The 23641-nt window shown below is 38.8% G+C and overlaps 2 protein-coding genes across 6 annotated transcripts in view; one reads left to right on the plus strand and one right to left on the minus strand.

Annotated features, from left to right (window-relative positions):
- The window catches only part of LOC129765515 (kinesin-like protein KIF12), a 52858-nt gene extending 35657 nt beyond the window's left edge, over nt 1-17201 (plus strand). Inside the window, exons 3-13 of one of the 2 annotated variants that reach the window (XM_055765909.1) lie at nt 6955-7132; nt 7192-7413; nt 7477-7617; nt 14763-14904; nt 14982-15218; nt 15279-15397; nt 15462-15925; nt 15987-16229; nt 16286-16450; nt 16548-16821; nt 17032-17179. In XM_055765909.1, the coding sequence (XP_055621884.1) occupies nt 6955-7132; nt 7192-7413; nt 7477-7617; nt 14763-14904; nt 14982-15218; nt 15279-15397; nt 15462-15925; nt 15987-16229; nt 16286-16450; nt 16548-16797 (2161 nt within the window). In that variant the 3' untranslated portion in view covers nt 16798-16821; nt 17032-17179. Of the gene's footprint in view, nt 1-6954; nt 7133-7191; nt 7414-7476; nt 7618-14762; nt 14905-14981; nt 15219-15278; nt 15398-15461; nt 15926-15986; nt 16230-16285; nt 16451-16547; nt 16822-17031 lie in introns of both variants that reach the window. The other variant, XM_055765910.1, reaches the window with a different exon arrangement.
- Nucleotides 800-23641, minus strand: part of LOC129765516 (zinc finger protein 436-like) — a 29974-nt gene continuing 7132 nt past the window's right edge. The window contains exons 1-5 of one of the 4 annotated variants that reach the window (XM_055765912.1): nt 19637-19788; nt 5347-5474; nt 2647-2957; nt 1727-2585; nt 800-1669 (exon numbers count right to left, since the gene is read on the minus strand). In XM_055765912.1, the coding sequence (XP_055621887.1) occupies nt 812-1669; nt 1727-2585; nt 2647-2882 (1953 nt within the window). In that variant the 5' untranslated portion in view covers nt 2883-2957; nt 5347-5474; nt 19637-19788 and the 3' untranslated portion in view covers nt 800-811. Of the gene's footprint in view, nt 1670-1726; nt 2586-2646; nt 2958-5346; nt 5475-19636; nt 19792-23641 lie in introns of those variants that run through there. The other 3 variants (XM_055765911.1, XM_055765914.1, XM_055765913.1) reach the window with 3 other exon arrangements.

Below are 23641 nucleotides of genomic sequence, written 5' to 3' on the forward strand. Positions count from 1 at the left end.
GAAGACACGAAGCCAGTTTTCAAATCTAATGAAAATGTTCACATCATATTATTTAATCACTTAAAACACTTTTTTCCGACTTTTATTTAACCCTTTGTCTATACATTTCCAACATCATTACTGAAATTTTTCCCTATAATATAAAGTTGTCTTCAAAAACAATATTCGTACAAGATTTTTTCACCATCTGCAAACAAAAGTGTTTTTCATTTAAACAGAATGCAAAATTGGTACGGAAAGGTTATTTTTCATTCATAATTTAAATTCTAAAAACGTGTTCATTTCGCCTGAAAATCAATCAATTTTATTACGCTCCCCTAAACTAGTAAACGAAGCTCAATGCCATCAATGCGGATCGTTAACTTGTTTAGCTTCAAGCGCAAAATAGCAGCATTAAACATAAATCGGATATGACATCAAAACGAATGATAGTGTTTTCAGATCCAAAGTATGCTCATGAGCATACTTGATAATAACGAAGTAAATACTTGGTGAATGCTGTTTTATTCATACGAAATCAGCTAAACATCCATTTTCGAAAAGTAAATACTTTGTTGTTTCTTTTATTCATACCAAACGTAGTAAAAACTTAATCTCACTGCTCGACTGCTCGAATGAAGTAAAGTAAAGGTGAATTTTGTTTTTATTCATACGGCCTCACATCTCTGAAAAAGCATGGTTGGGAAATTTTGATGCATCCACATGATTTGTATCGTTAAAGCATTACACCACATGTAATCCATAGGCGTTCTTTTTTATTCCTTTAAGTGAATGTCATCTCAAAATAAAATACAATGACTTCGGAACAGTTTCATTTATGCTTCGATTTGAATAACTCACAACGTTTCTTATGCTTCGACAGAACGGTAGGATCTCCGAAACGTTCGTTACAACCAGTACATACCAACGGTTTCTCTCCAGTGTGCTTACGCGTGTGAATCGTTAAATGATGCTTCTCGGTGAAATTTTTATCGCAGATTCCACAGCTCCATTGACCTTCGAAATGGGTTTTCACGTGCCTCGCGAGTAAACTGCCTTTGGGATATTTTTTACTACAATGAGGACAATTCTCGAAATATTCATCTGCGATTTGCACTCCGTGAACTTTATGTCGATGTATTTCCAACTTGGCTTGTGTATTGTGTCTGTTCCCGCATTGATCACATGCAAACCGATCGGAATGTTTATAGGAATGAACGAGGAGGTTCTGCTTTTTGAAGAATACTTCGTCACATGAACCGCACGGGTAGTGCTCCAACTGTAGCTCTGGATGCTCGGAATTGAAATGATCTACGATCAACTTTGATCTGTCGAATAACGTGCCACAAACATTACAAACAGTCTTGTTGCTTCCTTCGCCTCCATTACGGCTAGCTAGCGTAGTATAATCGGCTTCATGTGTTCTGCGATGGCTTAGTAATAATCGAGTCGAGGCAAAACGTTCATTGCACTCATTGCAAACGTATTTCAACTCCGTCGACTCATCTCTATGTTTTTCATTCATGTGATCAACTAGGTTTTGTGATTGGCGATAGCTAGCCCCACATACCTCACACACGTAAGGTCGTTCTCCACGATGGATCAACAGGTGACGTTTCAAATTACGCATGGAAGCGAACGGTTTGTTACACGTCTTACATGTCACGAATGTCTCTCCTTTATGCTGGACCTGTTAATAAACATTTGGTTAGAAGCTACTCTCAAAACAACTTAACACAGTACTAACGATATCATGTCGATTAAGGTCACTTCGGCTACGGTATGTCCCACCGCATATTTGACACATGTAATTTCTCGCCCTAGGCTTCTTCACGTTGGTACTATTTTCATTTTCGGAGCTGTGGTACGTGTACTCGTGTACTTTTTTCCCAGAAACCTTGGCAAATCTAAGCGGACAGTAACTACATTTTAAGGGACGCGCCTCGGCATCATGTTTCGCCAAATGAGCGTTATATTCAGGCGATCGTTTGAAACTAATTCCACACTCATTACACCGCAAAGCATCCTGTTCGGTGTGCGTCAACATCAAATGGTTTAACAATGCATATCGGCTTTCTAATTGAATACCACAAATATAACATTTTAGTTTGGACTTTTCTAATTTCTCACGGATTAACGAGTCGTCAGGCTGCTTTCTCTTCGTTACAGTTTTATTTTCCGTCGATCTTGATTTAGTGTTTGTTTGACTGATGACTATTTCTTCTACGTTCTCAATTACTTTCGCCGCTTCGTTTGCAATTATCTCAATGTTGATCTCAACTGAGTATTTCACGGCTTGCACATTTTCGTTTCCCTGAAAACACACATTCTCACTCACCATTCTTCGCTGCAGTTTTTTGAGTTCTCTTTTGCCGCTATCGATTTGTCGTTGGAATGCGTATATCATGTCTATCTTAACAACACATTCTTCGCATACGTACTGCGTGGTTTTGTTCTCATCAAAACATGACGATCCAAGAATAGTTGCAGCAATTTTTTCTATGCTATGACCACCCCTTAAGCAGTCACTTTTCTCCAGCATATTCTCCTTGACATTCATACGACAGCATAAGCAACAATTTTCTATCTCCAACACAATGTCGTCCCTGAAATTACAGATGAATGCACACATTACTGATCCTGTTCGTTATATGTATCTCGAGATACCTAAAAAACAGCGTTGGTTGGCGGTATGACGTTTCATCCTCCTGTGGTGAAAACCCGAGAAAATGCATACTACAAACGCCATCCTGCTTCGTGTTGACCGTTTCCATATCCGGCAAACGTATGCCGGACCCGATCTCGATGCATTCTTTCCACCGATACTTTAACAGTATATCGGTAGGGAACGGGGCTAGCCATTGCTGGGACATGTTCTTACAGTTCGGTACAACGCAACGCATTGTGGGCTTTGTCCACCAGATGATATTTCTTCAGCAGAGACTTTACAGGTTTTTATACTGGGTTATCTGCAATTACTGAGAATAGGTATAGAGAATCAAAATTAGTTCCATCCGTTCCTCTGGCTGTTGCTGATTAAATTCAAATTATGTCAATATTGTCTTTATTTTATATTGTCTTATTCTCGTAAACGGCTACTGTCAAAATTTCTGCCGAATCGAACTCGTAGTTTTGTTTTGATCGTGTGTGGAAGCGGGCGTGACCGCGGATTTTAGAAAAATGGAAAAAATGGAAATTCACCCGTCGCCACGGCCAAATTGGTCGATCCGCCGTATTCTCCAGATTTGGCCCCGCGCGACTTTTTTTTTGTTTCCAAACTTGAAAAAGTCACTCGACGGGCAGAAATTTGAGTCGAATGAGGCCAAAGTAGGCCGCCACGCAGGCCTACTTTGCAGACCTCGAGAAAACGTATTTTTCAGTTGGATTCAAGAAGTTGGAGTATCACTGGTTCAAGTGTATTGAGCTAAAAGGAGACTGTTGAGATATAAATCGCTTTTTTTACAAAATTTTTGAATTTTTTGTAGGCTATGTACTTATCGGACTGCCCTCGTATATTGAAATTGATGGCGTCATCACTGAGCTCAGTCTAACGTATGATGAAATATTATACGAAGGAAAAGGTCGGTTCAAGAGTGCCAATCTTGATCCACTCAAGATATTCACTTGTAGGCAATTACATTCGGTGTTTTATTCCGAAAAAGGGAAACAGTATTCCGAAACAAGTTTGATTCCGATATTTTTTTTCCGGAAAAGCTCTTCCACAATTCGTGAAAATTGAAAAAGTTTTGCTTTCGGACATAAGGCTACGTCATTCAGTAATGGTACCAAAACGGAAAACTGGTCTGGGTTTTACTGGTAATATTTATTTCAGCTATGAATGAATGTTGAGGTTTGCATTCCGATCGAATCGGAAATTCTTTATTTTTTCTGGCTAATCTATACATTACGGTTCCCTAACTCATGAATGATTTAAATTAAGGAAAATTTTAAGAATACACATTTTCCTATCGTGTCCTCGTGGTCGAGTATGTATGAGGAAGGTACAATATTTGAATATCACAGTGTAAACTGGTCACTCGAAATACAATTGCAGCATTCGTTCTACGGACAATGTGGACAGAGATAATATTACAATCTTAGTCACCCCGTATTATATTCATTGAGTTTAAACAAGCCATTCGCGATTTCAAAACACAGTATTCACAATTCATCAGTCATCTAGCTTGTGATGAGACGGCAGCAAGTCCTTTTCAGGGCCACTAAAAACTCAGTTTATTCACCTCTAGCCTTGAATAAAACCAATTTGGATACCAAACTACCCGGCCTTGAGAAATACTATTTGGAAAGCAAGGCTTGGATGACTGATAAATCGTGAATGACTGATTTGTGATTTTTTCAATCATCCAATCATTCAACCTTCGTGATATCATTGTTTTCGGGTTGAAGTTACTTAAGGTATTTTCAAAGTTGAGAGCTGTGTTCTTCGGTGAGAAAAACTGAAGTTGAAATTTGGTTTCGATGGTATTGCTTTCACCTTCGCGGCCATCACATAATAGGTTCGGTTCGGATTTTCTGTTACCATTCAGCGTTTGCTGAGATGCTCCGTTCTGCGTTGGAGATGTAATTTGGCTGGGAAATATTGAAAAACCACTTAGATATTCAAGAAGTTCAGTATTCCAATTTCAGTGCTCTAGAGAGCGTGCAATCAATAGTACATGTTGTTGTTTAGAATTGATCTGACAATCTACTCAAATTGCTTCGCGAAGCGTTCACGCTCCTCACTCAGTGAAAGCATTCATTTGTCGGCCCTTGTCATTGCTATCAAATATTTGTATCAAAAAGTTTCATTATTAAATTTGTTTAATGTTTGTGTTCGCCGGCAATAATTTCGTAATTCGTTAACAGTTCGGCCGTGTCTTAAACATCGCCGTTCTTCATTTATCTTTTTTATTATTTTTATTTATTAGTTGAGTACCACTGGTCTAGATCGACGAGACTTTTGGGGATCGGAAAATGCCATTCCTTCTAGAAAATCCCATTAACATCGCTTCCATGAATCGAGGTAGTCACTTGTTAGACAACAATAAGGTCGAAAGAGATATGCATTGAGTCTGTGTATAGTACTCCTGGAGTAGGGAGTACTATACACAGTCGGTATTTTACTTGGACCCAAGTTGATCTTGCGCGATTTACATTGTGTGGTCTGGGGGAACGTTATGATGATAATCGTTACACAATCATCTCTGATCTTTGCGATAATTTCAATATGTCAATTTTAAACACTGGCGATGCCACAAGAGTACCCAAACCCTCTTCTGGAGAAAGTAGACTTGACTTGTTCGTTCGCTTTATCGTTAGCTTGTATGTGGAAAGTAATTCAAGATCCTCACGGCAGCGTTCACTTACCAATCCTTGTTTCTGTTGCCAATGAGATGTGCCCACAGAAATTGGTCGAAGTTGTATACGATGTTGCCCACAATATTTACTGGGAAAAATTTGCTAGTACTATATGGTCGGTGTATGGTCAGGCCGGACTAAGTAACAAAATAAGAAAAAATGAGTTAGCAGTAGCAAACAATCAATAATTTCTTAGCTTACATTCAACTTTTATCAAATCACACTTATGTTGCAAATAGCCAGATTTATGGAATAAATTTATTTTGACTGATCAGCGAAAACTGATACTAATATGCAGTCAGAGTGGACCAAGTGCATACGACCATAGCGACTAGAGAGAAGCCATGTTTTTCTGACAACCAGAAAATGTAAGGAATTTCAAATAAAATGTTGGATGGTTCGCATCAGAAGATTCTTCACTTTGTCCTTCAATGAACACGGAAAAGTAAGACAGATAGAGTGGACCGAGTGCCAGAGAGTAATGAGTTGTACAAAACTTCTCATGATAGTCTTGGTTCAGTCAGAGTGGCCCAAGCACACATAGCCAGGCTTGAAATCTTGATTGACCATGAATAGTTTTTTTTGTAACAATATTAAGTTTGGTTATGTTAATATTTTATCCGACAAACTTCAAAGTCAATGATTTCCACCAATTTTAAACAACTTTTTGTTCAATTTGTTATCCGAAAAACATATGCACTTTTCTCATGGAAATTGCGCCGTTTATAGTACTGGCTACATGGGTCTCCCCTACGTCTCTTGCTTAAGTTCTCTTCTGAATAACTTCTATATCAATGATATGGATAACTGTGTGATGCCCAATAAGAGTATGACCGATTTGAACATGTGTTCTCTTAAACATATAATCACCGCAGGCGTACGCTTAGCTGTGTCTATATAACGGCGGTGTAAAAGTCCTACACCGCATAAACCATTGCCCAGCAACCGTTGTCACTCGACTTGACCTCCATCATCTACGAGCACGAGGTAAGATGTATTTCTATTAAAACAGCTACGCTGGGTGATTCCCTAAGAAAGTTATATTCATGAAACACACAATAATCATCTTGCAGATGGATATATTGGGTTGCCCGAGAAGTAATTGCCGATTTTTTCATCACAAATAAAATACATTTTTTGTGTATAGATTGAACGCATAAAGATGTTGTACATCATATTTTAAAGCTTGAACTCTCATGTTTTGAAATATTTTACGATCAAATTTTTTTTATCTTAGTGTGTGTAGATGTAGTGGACAAAAATATCGGGCAGAAATGAAAAATCGATTTTATTTTTGTTTTTTTTTTCAAAGATTTTGTGGGCTAACACAATTTTTTCCCAACTAGTTCAATAATGACGTGTTTTGGTAGAAGTACTAGGAAATTTATAGTAAAAGAGTTCTGCGTTTGGACCCACAAACTTTCGCTTTGTAAGAAATCGAGAATGAATAAAAGTATTCAAAACAATTTTGGACAGGACGAAGGTCGCCGGGTCGTCTAGTAAAATAAGAAAAAATCTTCCCAGAATCTTAAAAATTTAATTTAACCCTTCTGCAAGCAAGAACTTCAAGTATCGGAAGTTCATCAGAGCAAAACTAATTATATCATACTTCCACAGCCGGGGCAGCATTGATAATCTGGAAAACATCACCCAGTCTTCAAACGGTAGTGGTTCGATGCCCGGAACACCGGAGGACAACATCAACGTTGTAGTTCGAATTCGACCACTCAGTACCAAAGAAAGCCGCCAGGGCGATGATATGGTAGTACAATTTCCTGGAAACGGTCAAATTTGGGTAAGGTTCATAAATAGAGTTCATGCTCTCTACTAATGAGAGATTACATTCGGCTGCAGTGTGACGGTATTCCCGGCGCTCCTGGAAGTGGGGGTCAAAAACCGAAACTATTTTCCTACAACGTAGTCTTCGAACCAGGCGCCTCCCAGGATGACGTGCTGCAGTATTCTGGAATCAAGAGGTTAATTGAAATGGCCATCGAGGGCTTCAGCTGTACGGCCTTCTGCTACGGCCAGACTGGCTCGGGGAAGACACATACTCTCACTGGGCCGCCAGAATTGGTTTGCATACCCTACGTTGAGCCACTCCGGACTGACATTTGAAATAATTTTTTATTCTTCTAGTTCTATGGCAGACCCGATCCGCAGCACGAAAGCCATGGATTGGTTTTTCGGTCGTTTCTATATTTATTCAAGTTACTGCAAGAACGGAAGGATACAAACTTCGTGCTGAAAGCGTCATTCTTGGAGATCTATAACGAAAAGGTAAGAGTCACCGAATGAATCGGTAGATTAGCATATTATCAATTTTTGAGCATGTTGGCGGTGTAATCATTTTACACGCAAGCACAATACTCTAGATCGCTGTTATGCCACGGGAAAAAATGCGCCGTATTCGAATGAAAATTGTTATTATTCTATGCGAAAGCTATTAGCGGGCTTGATGCAAGTATGGTCATTCTGAAGGTCAAATAGTGAACCTCCCTAGCTTACTGACCATCGCAGCAGAAAATGGAAGTGGCAGGTCGATTAAAAATTTAGCTCCATCTACGCCGCAAAAACACATCGTGCAGAAGCAATGTGAACCAGGTGATTCTTCCATGGGGTATCGAATGTGATGCAGATTAGGCAGGGCAATGGGCCACGTCAATTAATTGTGCTTCATTTCACATGACGTGAATGAATTAGTAGATTTGTTTGGTAGATAAGCATAGGATTTGTCCATTTAACTATGATAGTTTACAGTCATCGGCAAAATAAAGTGCCCATCGTTATATACTTTTCCAATTTCTTTTAAATATTTCATGAAGACATACCAGGCGTATGCATATAAAATCGGAATTCATACATTAATAATTACACATGTTAAAGGTTAAAAGTCATATCGATCGTAATTTTTTATGTTTTTAAAATAATTCAACACTATCCAATTGAAAACATCTGAAGTTTGATTTAATATTGATTGACTGTATGATATAAACTAGAAAAATCCGCCTCCGATTCACATAGAATGTTCGCGTAAGATTACGGCAGGCATGCTCTTGAAAAGGCCCACAGTTATGAGTGGTTCAAAAAATTTTAAAGTGTTTGAGGACGCCGAATTCCAAACTTTATTGGACGAAGACAAATAGACAAAACTCAACAATAAATCGCAGAACAAAAAAATGTTGAGCAATCAATCATTTTCCAGAAGGTTGGAAAATTGGTTCCAGATGATTTGACCGACAGCTAACAAGAAAATCGGTAAAGCATATGCAAAATTTTGCTTGCCAGGTACAAAAACAAACATTTCTGCGTCGGATCGTGACTGATGATGAAAAGGGGATATGATTTAAGGACGGTTTATCGGGGTCAACAATGGTTATCATGGTCTACACCTTGAATGAAATATCTAAAACCATTGTCCTAGAATGTTTTAAATTATTTTATTCATTATTACTTCGATATTATTTACGTGGACATCGAGAATGTTCTACAAATTCTCTAATCTTAACCCCAATTCGGGCTATTTGGGAACCAATTCATGGATTCGATAAGGCAGACACGAAAAAACAACCTGATTTTATTTAGTGTGTGTGCGTGTTTTAATCATTGCTTTGTGAAACACAAAATGGTTTTCTGGCCCTATTCGATTTTTTTGAAAAATGGTATATATTAGGCTGTCAAAAAAGTCCTGCTGTATTTCCGCGAGGTGTCGTTGTAAGCGCGTAGTTCTAGTTGTATTCATTGTATCATAATATAGCTTGTTGGAAAGGTATTTTTGCGCGCTATAATATAGTCCTTGACAGTGTTTTGTTTGGTTAAGTCGTTCGTGAGTTATAGTGTCGCAAATATAGAGCAAAATAAAGAGAAAATCCGACATATTTTACAGTACTACTATGACAAAGGCAAAAAGCATCTCAAGCTGCCAATAAAATTTGTGCAGTTTATGGACCCGATACAGTTTCCATTTCCACCGCACAACGATGGTTTCAACGTTTTCGTTCTGGTGTAGAGGTCGTCGAAGATCCGGAAGGCCTGTCGTCGAAAATTGCGACAAAATCGCTGAATTAGCCGAGAAAGACCGGCATAGTAGCAGCCGTAGCATCGGCCAAGAGCTGGGGATAAGTCATCAAACCGTTATTAACCATTTGAAGAAGCTTGGATTCACAAAGAAGCTCGATGTATGGGTGCCACACACGTTGACATAAAAAAAAACATCTTTGACCGTATCGACGCATATGAATCGCTGCTGAATCGCAACAAAATCGACCCGTTTCTGAAGCGGATGGTGACTGGCGATGAAAAGTGGGTCACTTACGACAACGTGAAGCGCAAACGGTCGTGGTCGAAGCCCGCTGAAGCGGCTCAGACGGTGGCCAAGCCCTCATTAACTCATTAACTATTATGAGCTGCTTCCCTATACGCTCAATTCGGACCTGTACTGCCAACAACTGGACCGCTTGAAGGTAGCACTCATGAAGAAGAGGCCATCTTTGATAAACAGAGGCCGCATTGTCTTCCATCAGGACAACGCCAGGCCACACACTTCTTTGGTGACGCGCCAGAAGCTCCGGGAGCTCGGATGGGAGGTTCTTTTGCATCCGCCGTATAGTCCGGACCTTGCACCAAGTGACTACCACCTGTTTTTGTCCATGGCGAACGAGCTAGGTAGTCAGAAGTTAGCCACAAAAGAGGCCTGTGAAAATTGGCTATCCGAGTTTTTTGCCAATAAGGAAGCGAGCTTCTATAACAGGGGTATTATGAAGTTGGCATCTCGTTGGGACAAGTCATCGAACAAAACGGCGCATATTTGACTTAAAATAGATGATTGTAACTAATTTTATGAACAAAAGAAAATTCAAAAAAAATACCGCAGGACTTTTTTGACAGCCTAATATGATGGAAGCTACCCTAAATCACAACTAACGTTTTGATATTGAATGACCAATATAAATTACGACTGAAAAGATGAACGATTTTTAATACGCGCGTTTATTATTCAAAATCATTGATCTTAAGTTCAAAAAATCGTAACTCAAAATCCAGGTTTGCTGGAAAATTAATGAACTATTTAGGAAAAACAACATTTCAAATGCACTGATAATAATTTCACTCAAAAATTGAATTGAATATTAAATACTTTTATATCTCAAAACACCCCCCTTAGATTTTTTTTATATGTTTTTATTGGAAAACCCTTCCTTGCCGTGTCGGACTCAACAAAAAGGAGACATGAATTTACGAAATTTTATCAAATTCCAATACTTTGTGAAATTGTATCATTGAAGAAAAGTAACATCAAAATGGATTCTACATGTTTTATCTTTAGACTAACCGTTTCATCCTAGATCTAACCGTTTGAATTCAGTCATATGATCACCACGGGCCCGTCTACAGTGATCGATCCGTTGGGCACAATTTTCCACCACTCGGCCACATATTTCGACTGAAATGTTGCGAATTTCGCGTTTGATGTTGTCTCTGAGCTCATCTAAAGTTGCTGGCTTGTTACTATAGACCAGTGACTTGACATAGCCCCATAAAATAAATCCAATTGCGTCAAATCGCGTGAACGAGGCGGCCAATTGACAGGTCCATTTCACGGAAAAACACGTCCACCAAACTTACTTTTCAATAAACTCATTATTACGTGCACTATGTGGCAAGCGGCACCGTCTTGTCGAAACCACATATCATGGATGTTGAGATAGCGCTCTCCATTGACGGTAACATTACAGTCGTTCTCACCGAGGAAGAAATACGCCCCAGCCAGAAAAGAGCCCCATCGCTGAAGATGATTTTGTGATGAAAACCATCATTTTCTTCAAGATTTACTAAAGCCCAATTGGAGAATTTTCGACGCCTGGGTCAGTTTGATATTGTAAGGATGTAGCCCAAGATCTTTTCGCAAAATACGTCACAATGAGGTTTTGGAGATGCCCAATTCTTGAGAACGCCGTACAATTGACTGATATGGGAAATTTCGAATGGATTCACTTGCGGCTGCGATATTTTCGTCGCTTCTCGTTGGTACGGGAACATCCAACAGCGAAAATGTGGACTCAAAATTGGCCACTAAACTATGCACAGCCTGCTGGGACGATTATTACGGCCGAAAATTGGAGTGAGCGCTCATAAAGTTGCAACCATCGACTCCCAATTTCGGTAATATTTTTTAATCATTTTTGAGGGGTTGTGTACTTCACCATGATGAAAATGCTGATTTTGACTAACATTTTGACATTGACATTTACATTAACAGATCATTAAAATGTTTAAGGGTTCGTTCATACGAAGACACAAAACTGCCAAGTCGCTAATAGATGACCCTTTACATTTAGCCGTTGAATATACGGTCTACTAGAGGACGTTTCCACCAGAGTGTGACCCGACCCGAGCTTCTACATGATGCAAATAATGACATTTGACGCAGCCAAGTGATGTCCAGTTCTCGAAGAATCGGAATGTGGAGCGGTTTGTGCACCCAGAAACGGCAGCGATTATCAAGTACAAGCGTTATGTGGATGACACGGTGATGAGAACGCAGACGGCAGAGAAAGCTTTCGGTTAGCTACAACAGTGCGATCCATTCACGAGCACGTTGGATTTGAAGTCCGTAACTGGGTGATTCATCGGAAGTGTTGGGCAAAATCAACGGCATAACGGTCACCGAGAAAAATTTGGATTTAACCTCGGAGCTGACGAGCCAGAAGATTCTCGGCATGAGGGGAACCGATAGCCTTAAGTATAAGTACAAGCCGATACACCTAAGTACAAGATCTGCTGGCTCGAACTGATAGTGCTCTTTTGCATGGAACCCGGCGTCCTACGAAACGTGAGGTACTGAGAACGTTGATAACCATTTACGATCCTCTAGAGCTCGTTGAACACATTATGATTTTGTTGAAGAATCTTCTAAAAGAAGTATTACGGCTGATGTTGGATGAGACGAATCAATTCCCCCGATACAGTTCGAGAACCGGCAAGTACGAAAGGAGAGAAATTGCGAATCAAATGGTTAGCTCCCAGTATAAAAAAGAACCCGAACTTCAAAATTTGGAAGCACGTTTTCTGGACGGACTCGCAGAAGTTCTCTGCTGGTTGCGCTCCGACCACAGACGACATAGTGTGTTCGTCGCATCGAGGGTTGGCGAAATTGTTGAATCAACAGACCAACTGGTTCCAATGAAGCTGACGACGATACTAGATGGAAAAACCGACCGGACTTGTCATCAGAAAGAAGGTGTTAAATGGGGCCCGAGTTCCTGAATTAGTGCGAAACACTTTAACCAGTTCTTCTCGTCAAAACTGCCTCTACCGAGGAAGACTTACGACCGAGAATATTAGTTCACTGTCTAGTCAGGGCCAATGGCAAGCGAAGAACAGCGTCGAGTATCACTTCAAGCTCAACGGGACGTCTACCAGAAAGAAATCGCAATATGTGATGGAAACGTGACGTACAAACATGTTCTAAAAAGCAGTTCTTTATTGGCGATCTAACGTACAAATCTACACCTAGGCTGCGCTGCGGTGAAAGTGATGATGGTTTTAAATTTTGCCATGTGAGCTTATGGAAGGTTTGTAGTTCTTTCCATAAATTACAATGTTATAATCATAAAAGATTATTTGATTGCGATGAGTTTGTTAGAAATTTAATTCTGCACAATTATTATATATAACATGTTATTTATTCACCTCTTTCAGTAGTGAAAACTATAAAAATGTTGACAATGGTTGAATTAAAGAAGGAAATTCGAGAGCACAATCAAACACAAGTAGAAAAATGCACGATTCCTGCATGTGAGAACTACCTTGGAAAGCCCGGAAGTAAAATATACGTGATTTGTTTTTGAGTTTTAGGTTACATTAGCATCATTTTCTTAGTTCAAAAACAAAATCCAGATGTCTCACCGATCGTTTACGTTTTGCGTTAGATCGCCAATTAAAACCGAGCCTGTTTCTAGATGAATTCGGTGTCCTGAGAATGAGAGGATCTGACACATACTTACACGTCGATGCAAGAAATCCAACAATTTACCACCAAACCATCCGATAACATCGTCATTACCATGAAAGGTACCTGCATCGCAATCACGAGATCGTTTGAAATGATGTCCGCTAAAAATACCGCAGTCTTAGACTTGCTCTTGCAAAGATCTTTGAAATTGTCAATGTTGCAAGAACCGCGATGTACTTCCTCAGCCTTCGGAAATGGAAAATTTCCCTGAAGCTAAGTTTCAGCGTTTCCAAGTATGTTTTGACCGGTTTCGCGACATGCGGTCAAGCATTGTCGTGCTGCAAAATAATCATGTCTTTGCTCGTATTGTGGCCGCAATAAGCGCAAGTGCGAAAGGGATGCAAAAAAGCCTGCAATAACTGTTACAGAACGTGTCAGGCGGCACAGACAACGGAAGCTAGGAGAAACGGTTTCATTGACGTTTGAAGCTGCTGGCCCATCATCGACCGTGCTACACTTGGATGCACGAGCGGGAATTCGAACATTCTGGACGATGAAGTTGCGGATGATACATCCTACCACTTCAATTGTTACAACCCTTTTGAAGGATATCCGTACATATAACAAACAACTCTTTTCGTGACCACCATTTAGGCTTGCAATAGAATTAAAATAACAGATTTATGAACAATGAAAAAAATACATTAAAAAAAATTGTTCCGAGCAATCACAACCTTACGTCAAACTTACGTGCGTGCTCCTAGGCTCAGACCTTTCTACTTTTTGGATTACATTTCGAAGGTAATAAAGACTGTTTCAGTTCGAATTTGGTCGCCTAAAGTAGAACATTTCTCAACGTAGAAATAACGTATAAGAAAGAGAAGGACGGTACTTTGTGGATTTTATAAGGGAAAAAACATGAAGATTATTCGTCAGCTATTCGGATGCATTTTCGAACTTTTCGTATTATACCAACCCATCATCTTCTGCACAGTACTGCTGGTAACCGTATTTACTATCTTGTTCCACCACTTTTCCATTTGAGCTGATTTTTTATGGTTCTGCCACTCTCGATGGGACGAATATCCAGATAACTTGGTGGATTGTTATTTTTTTCACTACTACTCTACCATCTACAGTCATCAAAATCGGTGATGACAATGATTTTGTGCTGGCCAGAGGAAAAGTTTCTCGCATTTGCGAGTGCGACATAGATCCTTCACACTTTATTCACGATTCGAACATGGTTGGTCTGTTTGTTTGACAAAACGGGAATGTAATGTTACATGTTACAGGCTGCGAAACTACCTCCCTAAGTTTTTGGAATCTTGACCTCGAACTACATGTCATAGATTATTCACACTTCAACTTTAGTTAGAATTTTAGCCATCTCATTGTTCGTTTCTATGAATTAATTGTATTGTAAACTGAAATATGAAATCAAACTTATCAAGTACTATGCCACTTCTAGGTAATCGATCTTCTCAATCCCGGAACCGCGCGTAAACCGCTGGCCGTGCGATGGTCAAAGAAGTCCAGAGGATTCTTTGTGGAAAATCTTTTCACGGTGGACTGTGAAGAACTGGACGACCTATTGGCAGTTCTTGAGGAAGGTTCGTATTCATTTGCTACGTAGAAACGTTGATGCAATCATTCAAATCCGCGCATGTTCCTTTCTTCCTCAACGTAGGTATGCGGAATCGTTCCGTTGGATGCCACTCGATGAATGACTACTCGTCTCGCAGTCACACAATACTAACGGTGCACATAACCTCCGAACAGCAGGCCGAAGGGGGAGTGTTCATATCGAAACAGGGTAAAATCAACTTTGTCGATCTGGCCGGCAGTGAAATGACGAAGAAAACTCACAGCGAGGGTAAAACATTGGAAGAGGCGAATAACATCAACAAGAGTTTGATGGTTCTAGGTAATATTTGGGGCATTTACGAACGGAAATAGTTGTGGTTGACTCCATTTTCTCTTTCAGGGTACTGCATAGCATCTCTGAGTGACACCAAGAAACGAAGTGGTCACATACCGTACCGGGACAGCAAACTAACAAAACTGTTGGCTGACAGTTTGGCAGGAAACGGAGTCACATTAATGGTTGGTGGTTCGCTTTCATATCTGGTTAGTAACAAGTATTACCATAATGTATGTTTTTTTTTAGATTGCCTGTATCTCACCGGCCCGGTCCAACATCACAGAGACCTTGAACACTCTTCGCTACGCAGCCCGCGCTAAAAAGATTCGCACTAAACCAATAATTGTAATGGATCCACGCGAAGCTCTGATTCTCAGTCTCAAGAGGGATATCGGAGCACTACAGGTGGAGAATGAACACCTCCGTTCGGCGTTGAATTTACAGTCCGAATCCCATGAAACGACCAGTCAAGTAGATTTGCTTGAACGAAGACAAATTCCGCACACTCCTCCAAAGGTTGATCTGGAGAAGCTGACAGATATGGAAAGTAACGAAATGAAGGAGCTCGTGAAGGTGTACATGTTGGAAAATCAGGCATTGAGACAGGAGAATTCCGAACTCTACACCACGCGGGAGATGATAATGCGCGATCAAGAACTTGTCTGTCGAGAAAACGAAAGACTGCTGAAAAAGCTGGAGGATGTGAATTCGTGAGTTGATTTCAATGATTTTGATGCGTCCGGTTCTAAGTTGCATTCTATATATTAACAGTGTATGCTGCCGCTCGCCGATCATCCCTGCGAGACCTACTTTTTCAGCGGAAATGCTAAACCTGTCGAACAGCGGTGATGATGTCACTAACGTTTGGCAAAATGCCCTTAGCGCTAGCAGTGACAGTATGGGTAGTCTGAATCGGTACAAAACCGAATCACTCGATGGAAGGGTTTCAGCCAACGAAAATAAAATCCCGGATCTCCTGCAGAAAGAGTTGGACAAAAGAAGAATCGGGGATAGGTTGGTGAAGGGTCAAAAAGTAACAGTACGTGATAAATTTATTCGGATCATTTTAGCATAACGACTATTGCAAACAATCTTAAGCGACATAATTCTTGGGAAAACAACCGATTGCTAAGTAGTGGTTTGCAAAACATGAAGCTTTCCTCTCGGAAAGGTTCCGCTGATAGTAGACATTCTGACCAATCGCAACGAAGAACTTCACAAACCCGCATTATTGAGTAAGTGAATACAGCGTTAATGCAGTCTCCAATATCATTATCATTCTAGTCTTCTGGTTCTGAATTTCGAATTTTTGCGAATCGCTACTCTTTTTAGCCTGAAAGTTCGTTCCTACCCCTACTCGTCCGAGGGCACGGGATCGTCTTGGTCTCTTGGGACGTCTAGGCGTCCGGTCAGTAGTGTTAGCAATAACACATTTGGAAAATCACCATTTTTCCTGCGGAAGCAAAATAACTATTTGTGCAAAAGTCGATCTACAGACGAGAGCCTGCTACCGATTAAACGGAATATCTTTGGTAGCTTTGTGTCACTCAGTGCTGACGACTATACTCCATCTTTGAATTGAGTGCACGATCAGCTGCGATCCATTGTATGTAACTATGTTCGCACTTGCAATACCTGTAGTGGTAGATCGCATGATCTCTGCTTTGTGCCGAAGTTTTGTCCGCTACTGTAGATATAATAGATTGTGGGGAATCGTTATGTACAAATTGTTCTACCCTTAATCCCGCTTATCATGTCATCTCATGCACTTGTGCACAAATATTTGGATAAACACTAAGTTTGAATTCCTTTCCAGCATGATCAGCTAAATCCGAGGAACGACAATTCTCCTTCAAGTGGATGGTTGGATAGAAACGAGCTCAAGGAAAAGACAGTTTTGTCAGTATATTAGTATTAGTATGAATGTTACATTAGACGTCGGAACAAATGGAATGTACGCACATGAACAGTTTAGTTTTGATAAAATAAAGAATCAATTCATGGAATCGAGAGAATTTTCTTGATTTACTTCTTCGAGTTCTGAGATATCCTTTTCATTTCTTGGAGGCGATCTGGCGTAGTGGTAACATCCATACCTCTCACGCTAAAGGTCACGAGTTCAGTTCTCACTCCCGACATTCTTCCAAAAATGGAAGTCAAAGTGACGAACCCGCCAAAATGTGTTGAAAGTTACTATAATATAGAAAGAAAAATAATTTTCTTAAGTGGTCAGCATTTAGATTAACACGAATAGTTTTAACACATAGCATTTCGGCTTTGTTTCGAATAAAGGCCTACCATGTACAATACCGAGTTATTGACCAAACCATAAGTTTTCAAAATTACAAAACTTAATTTTTTTTCAAAATTCCGTAAGAATCAATAATCAATTCTATTCTTTGTTGAAGCATTGAAAACACAAGATAGCGTCAAGACTATAAAAGTAAGAAAGCAGGAAAATGTCACCTTACATAATTGTCGTATACATGTGTTTCGGGTTGTCCGAAAACTAATTGTCGATTATTCAATACAAATAAAATACAATTTTTTGTACATAGAATGAACGCATAAAGATGGGATGCACATCATTTTGAAGCCTCAGCTCTCAAGCTTTAGAATATTTTACGAACGAATTTTTATCTTGAGGTGTGTAGATGAAGTAAACAAAAATATCGGAAAGAAATAAAAAATCGATTTCTTCCTATTTTTTCAAAAAAAAATGTGGATTAACACTAGAACTACCGAAACCGCCAATTTGACGGATTTCAAATTTCATGGTCAAGAATTTTATATAATTTCTATGTATTGTTTTAGAATTTTGCGATGCCTTTTCATGAAATGTGAGGATAGTTTATTATTCATATTTAATTTTTGTTCACCGGCTTTAACTTCCATAATCAGTACCATCTATACCTATTTCTGCCGAGACCCGTCAAATTGACGGATCTGGAAATTTCAATGTTTATAACAATCTATGCATCATCCCTGGAATGGTGGATATCAATAAGTATTTGCATTCAATTACACATACAATTTCGTGCAGTTTACGCACCATAGTTGTCCGATATGTTTAGAGTTTGGTTACGAAATTTAGATTGAAGAAATAGAAATACCTGAAATTGTATTGTTTTACAATAAAACCAAATTTGGAGTAGATGTAGTTGACCAGATGGCACGCAAATATAGCGTAAAAGCAGGGTCTCGAAGATGGCCATTGCAAATGTTCTACTATATTATGGACTTAGCAGCAATCAATTCGTGGATTTTATACAAAGAGACTTGTGATGAGAACATAACCAGAAAACAATTCTTGTTTCAATTGGCAGAAGAACTTTCCAATGAACATAACTGCTGCAGAGAACAAACTCCCTCCAAAAAACCACCAAACAAGCAATGGATTGTACCACAGAAAACTTAACTAAAAGACCTCAAGAACGAAAATCATATCAAATACAATTATGCAACAAAAACAGAGCCATGTATACTTGCAAAACATGCAACAAATACGTTTGTGGCAAGTGTTCATCCAGAATAACATGTTTTTGTAGGATATGTACCTCATAGTCATAGACCTATCAATGTAAATATAAACCTTTTTGTAAATTTTTTTAAATTAAAAGCATATGAAGTGTTCTATTAAATGTTGTTTTTCTCAAATCACATTTTTTTTCATTAACATAAACTAAGTAAAAAATGAAACAAACGCATCAATCAGAAATCCGTCAATTTGACGGGTGTGGTAGAACTAGGTATATATTAAACGTCGCTAGTTCTAGTGTTAACACAATTTATTACCAACTAATTTAATAATAAATCCAATTATTCTTATCAAACAACTCTAATTTGATTCCTATAACGTTCCTGTAGGACCTTCCAGTACAGAGATATTTTTGTTTGATTGAAAATTTTCCCTTAAGTGCGCTACACATACAACGTTCCTTCACCGTGAAGTCAACGTGAAGGAATGAAATGTCCAATATTCTCCCATGGAAATCGTATGGTAGCATTCACATACACAATCACCGGCAACTTTGAAGTCGGCAAAATAATTCCAAGAGAATAGTTGACGGGACGGTGACGGTGACGCTGTATGTGTAGCGCACTTTATTCTTCGATGATAAATTATTCAATAAATAATGATCACATCGCAAATCGAAAGGCAGTATTGAAAACTCCAATAAACTCTAAGATGTTGTTCGAAAATGGTAGGCGCCTAAAATCGGTAACATTCACTTAAGTAAATGCCAAATGAATTAACAATATTTTAAATCAGAACATGTTTCTGCTTTCTTTCTTCTGCCAAATATTCTAAAACTGGAGGAGGTTGTTGCTTGCGTGTTCCCTTAGGATATATGCAATCAATCCAGGTATACGTTCTATTCGAGATTTTCGAGTTGAACCACAGACCGCTATTTACTAACCTGTGCTTCCCATACATGTCTCAGGAACCGCCATCAATCATCTCAAATAATATTAGGTTCGCTTCTATGAGATTAATTTGTTCTATTAATTTTGATCTTTCCGCTAGAAAGAAGTTCGTGTAACGGGTGGCAACTAAAATTTTGGATTTTTTTCGAGGCCCCTATGCTCAACAATAATCTACCTCAAAGAGAAATGAGAGTGTGTATGTGTTATTTCTCTTTCTCCTCTTTCTGCTTATATCTATTGTTTTGTTTATGCTTGCTCAGTTTAGCTCAAAATGCCGTTGAAACAAGAAGTATTACGCAAGCGCATTGTACAATTCTTCCAATTGCACACAAATCTCGACAAAAAGTATACGGTACAACATTAGAAAACGCAAATACTGCGCCTTCGAATATTTACCATACTCTGAAAACCCTAACAACTCGCAAGCAAGGTAGTAGAAGGCCAGTTAAAGTTAAGGACTTCGTTTCCTTTCTCGTGTCTTCAACAACAAGGATTCACTGGGCCAATGGGATGCCGCATAAAAAAGGTCAACTGTTCTCACCAGCAAATCTAGCAAAACATTGAATAGAATCAGAATGAAGTACCGAAAGAAAACAAGAGCTTTTAATACACTAAGAAACATATTTCGACGCTGAAATCGCAATGCCACTGGTTGATAAAAAATGTATTTCGGAAAATGTTTTGTTTTGTACGACGAATGGTACATTTTGTTTATTGGCCCAAAAAAATGATCTGTGCAAAGTTTCAGTTCGATCGGATATGATTTAGGGGTGCCTCAAAGCGCTCGAAGTTTTGATTTTTTTTATCCTCGATTTTCCAAATTTGGAAAATCTTTTTTTTTTCGATGTCAAACGACTTAAAAATGCACTGGTGTCATCTCGAAAAAAAAAAATTGTGGCCGAAAATCGACCTTTTGGGACTTAGCCTTGATAGGCAATAAGGTATGGAAAAAAATCCAGTGCCGTCTCGTCCATATGTGCACCTCTTGCACTGCACAACCTAATATTTCAAGTAGAAAAAAAAATGTAGCGCCCTCACTATGCTTATTAGCACAGACTATAGTTCAATTAAATAAACGTATGGAAAGTAGAGATGGGCAAACCGTTCACGAACGGTACGAACGAACTAGTTCGCCGAAAAGAGTGAACGAACGGTCGTTCTTTTTCAAAGAACGGTAATTCTCCCCACGAACAGATTGCGAGCGAACGGTTTGTGAACGAACTGATTCCGAAAGAACGGTTTGCGAGTGAACTGTTTGAGAGTGAACTGATGGAGAGTGAACTGCTTGTGAACGAACTGTTTGCGAGTGAACTGTATGGGAAAGAACTGATTGAGAGTGAACTGTTTGGGAACGAACTGTTTGAGAACGAAGTGTTTGCGGGCGAACGAGTACAGCTGAACTGATTTGCGCTGGACGGAATGGACAAATATAACGAGAACGTTTGTAAGGAAAATAAAACGATATTGTCATGATGAGCAAAATGCATCTAACGCAGGGTTTGTTTCGTTAATGTATACTCAATTTTGTGTTAAAAATTAAATTAGATTTTCGTAGTTTTAAAAGCAAAACTATATATTTCCAATTACATGTATTCTTTCAATTCCGCGTAACATTCATATATTTCCTGATTATCAGAAAAAAATCTGGGGGAAGCTGGGGCGATTAATGAATTAGGTAAACATAAAATCTTATAGTGAGGGCAAAGTTTTTTCGTTGCTTTCAATTCATTGTTTGGCCTATTGCGTATACGTGTTATCGTGATTGTTTGTATGATTTATTGTTAGTGAAAATCGCTGCTGATTTTTCCCCTGAATGAACATTATGATATATGATCTTACATGGAACCTGTGTGTTGTCCAAAAAGAGAATATGAAAAATTGCACATATTTTGTGCACATCATATTATTACATAAACTTTTGTCGACCGACAAACATATTTTCACATACAGTTTGCGACTTATCTTTCCCCACAAAATTTCAAAAATAGAAATCTCATACGTACACTATCCAATCCAACGATATCAATTAATAGCTGTCTATTGATGTTAGGTTCCAGCTAACATTCTATGTTGTTCTTAATACCGCTGAACGAAAGAGCGAAAGAACGGTTCAAAAGAACTGATTCACTTAGATGAACGGTTAATGAGTGAACCGTTCATCAAAGTGAACTGTTTTGCCCATCTCTAGTAGAAAGTATGAAAATCATGAGAAATTTGGCTACCCCGTGTACACAAGCGTTCTTGATCGTTAAAAAAGAAACGGCATGAAACGAGCATGAAACGAGGATGCAAATATTGGTTTCTATCACTTATTCTACGCTCTCCCAGCCCGCGCACATTCATTTGTGCACGAGAATTACGTATATCTACACACATATTGATAAAATTGTGTTGAAGCTTTGGTTAACTAAACTGCCAATGTGTTGGCAACAATTTCGTGCAGTGGAAGATGTGCACAAGATAAGAGAACGGTTTGGGTTCAATCAGAACTCCTCATCAATAGTCTTTCTCGATTCTCTCGCAACCCGAACTTAGACGACTAAACACGTTCCAGATCCGCAATCGGCGCGCTTTGCGTAAGGTGCTTTTATATAGCGGCTCTCTGAAAGCTTGCTTGGCGCAGATGATTTATTACGTCATTGACATCAGGCTGTGCACTTTTCCTATGCACAGGCTGTATATTAAAGTTTAGATAGAGTGGTGCGCACACGCTCTAGTAAATTGTCAATGGATTAGCGTCTGTTTAGTGCATATCTTTGCTTGCACGTGTAGGAGATTTTTGCTTCAGTTTCGCAATCGACGAATTTACGTTAGATTTACAACCAGATGGCGCAGCGAGTAAAATTATGATGTTTGTTTTTTTGGTTGAAAATTTGTTTGAATTTTTTAGAAGAATCAGAATTTTTCTCCAAATTTCGCGGTTTCAAACATTCTTTCTACACCCATACCTCGCTATACGGCCGCTCTTTATACGGCATTTCGGTACAGCGACCCTGTTGAATTAGGGCACTTTTTCGATTTACGGCCTAAAATGTTTCGCTCTAACGGCAAAAAAAATTTTTCGATGTCGATATATCTAGATAGGTTCATATTAGAGTGCCAATGAAAATGACCATCTCGAATTTTTAAACGGAACTTTCTTAAAAATGTTGATTCTCTCGAAAAAGCTACCCTGTGCAAAATATCAGCTCAATCGGACATCATTTATTTGTGTCGCACAGCGTAAATCGAAAAAAACCTCGCACAGTGTAAATCAAGAAAAAAAATTTGTTTGAAAATGTATTTTTGATTTAATTGAAATAGAAATGTAAAGTGCATTTAGAATGATAAACCATGTTACAAACAAATTTGGAACCGATCCGATTGTTGAATTTGTATGAATTTAAAATAATTGATTCCTTATACGGCGTTTCGCTTTGCGGCTGATTTTCGTGGAACGTATCTAGGCCGTAAAGCGAGGTATGGGTGTAGTCTGAAAAAGTTAGAAAATTTCCAATTTACATTGTTTCATTCATAGTATATAAAGAATGACTTGGTATAAGTGTTGTAATTCAATATCTTTCAGCCTTTTTCAGTGTACCGATGGAGTGTTTTTTCGTGATACATCGTCACAATTTAGATATTGTTGGACAGTATATTGTTGATGAGCTTTTGGAAAGACCGTTTGCAAATAGGATTGTGGAAGAGAAATAGGTTTTTGCGAAAATGGATATTCCACGACCAAAATTGAACAAGATAAAAACGACCTGTGTTAGAAACGGTAAAATAGTTACACGGAACTTTAATAAATGTGCTAATTTGAATACATCTATCTTCCGCTATAAAAGCTCATTCAGCTACCAAAGACCACATCAACAACAGCATGATATGCCGCACCTCGTATTGTATTGAACATGCGTTAGTTATAACTGTATATTTGTTTTTCGTGTTTTGTGTCGAATAGATTTGATCGGTATTTTTTTATTTTATTTATAATGATACTACATCCCATTGAGATA

This window comes from Toxorhynchites rutilus, chromosome 2 (genome assembly GCF_029784135.1).
Source record: "Toxorhynchites rutilus septentrionalis strain SRP chromosome 2, ASM2978413v1, whole genome shotgun sequence".
NCBI classification, from domain to species: domain Eukaryota; kingdom Metazoa; phylum Arthropoda; class Insecta; order Diptera; family Culicidae; genus Toxorhynchites; species Toxorhynchites rutilus.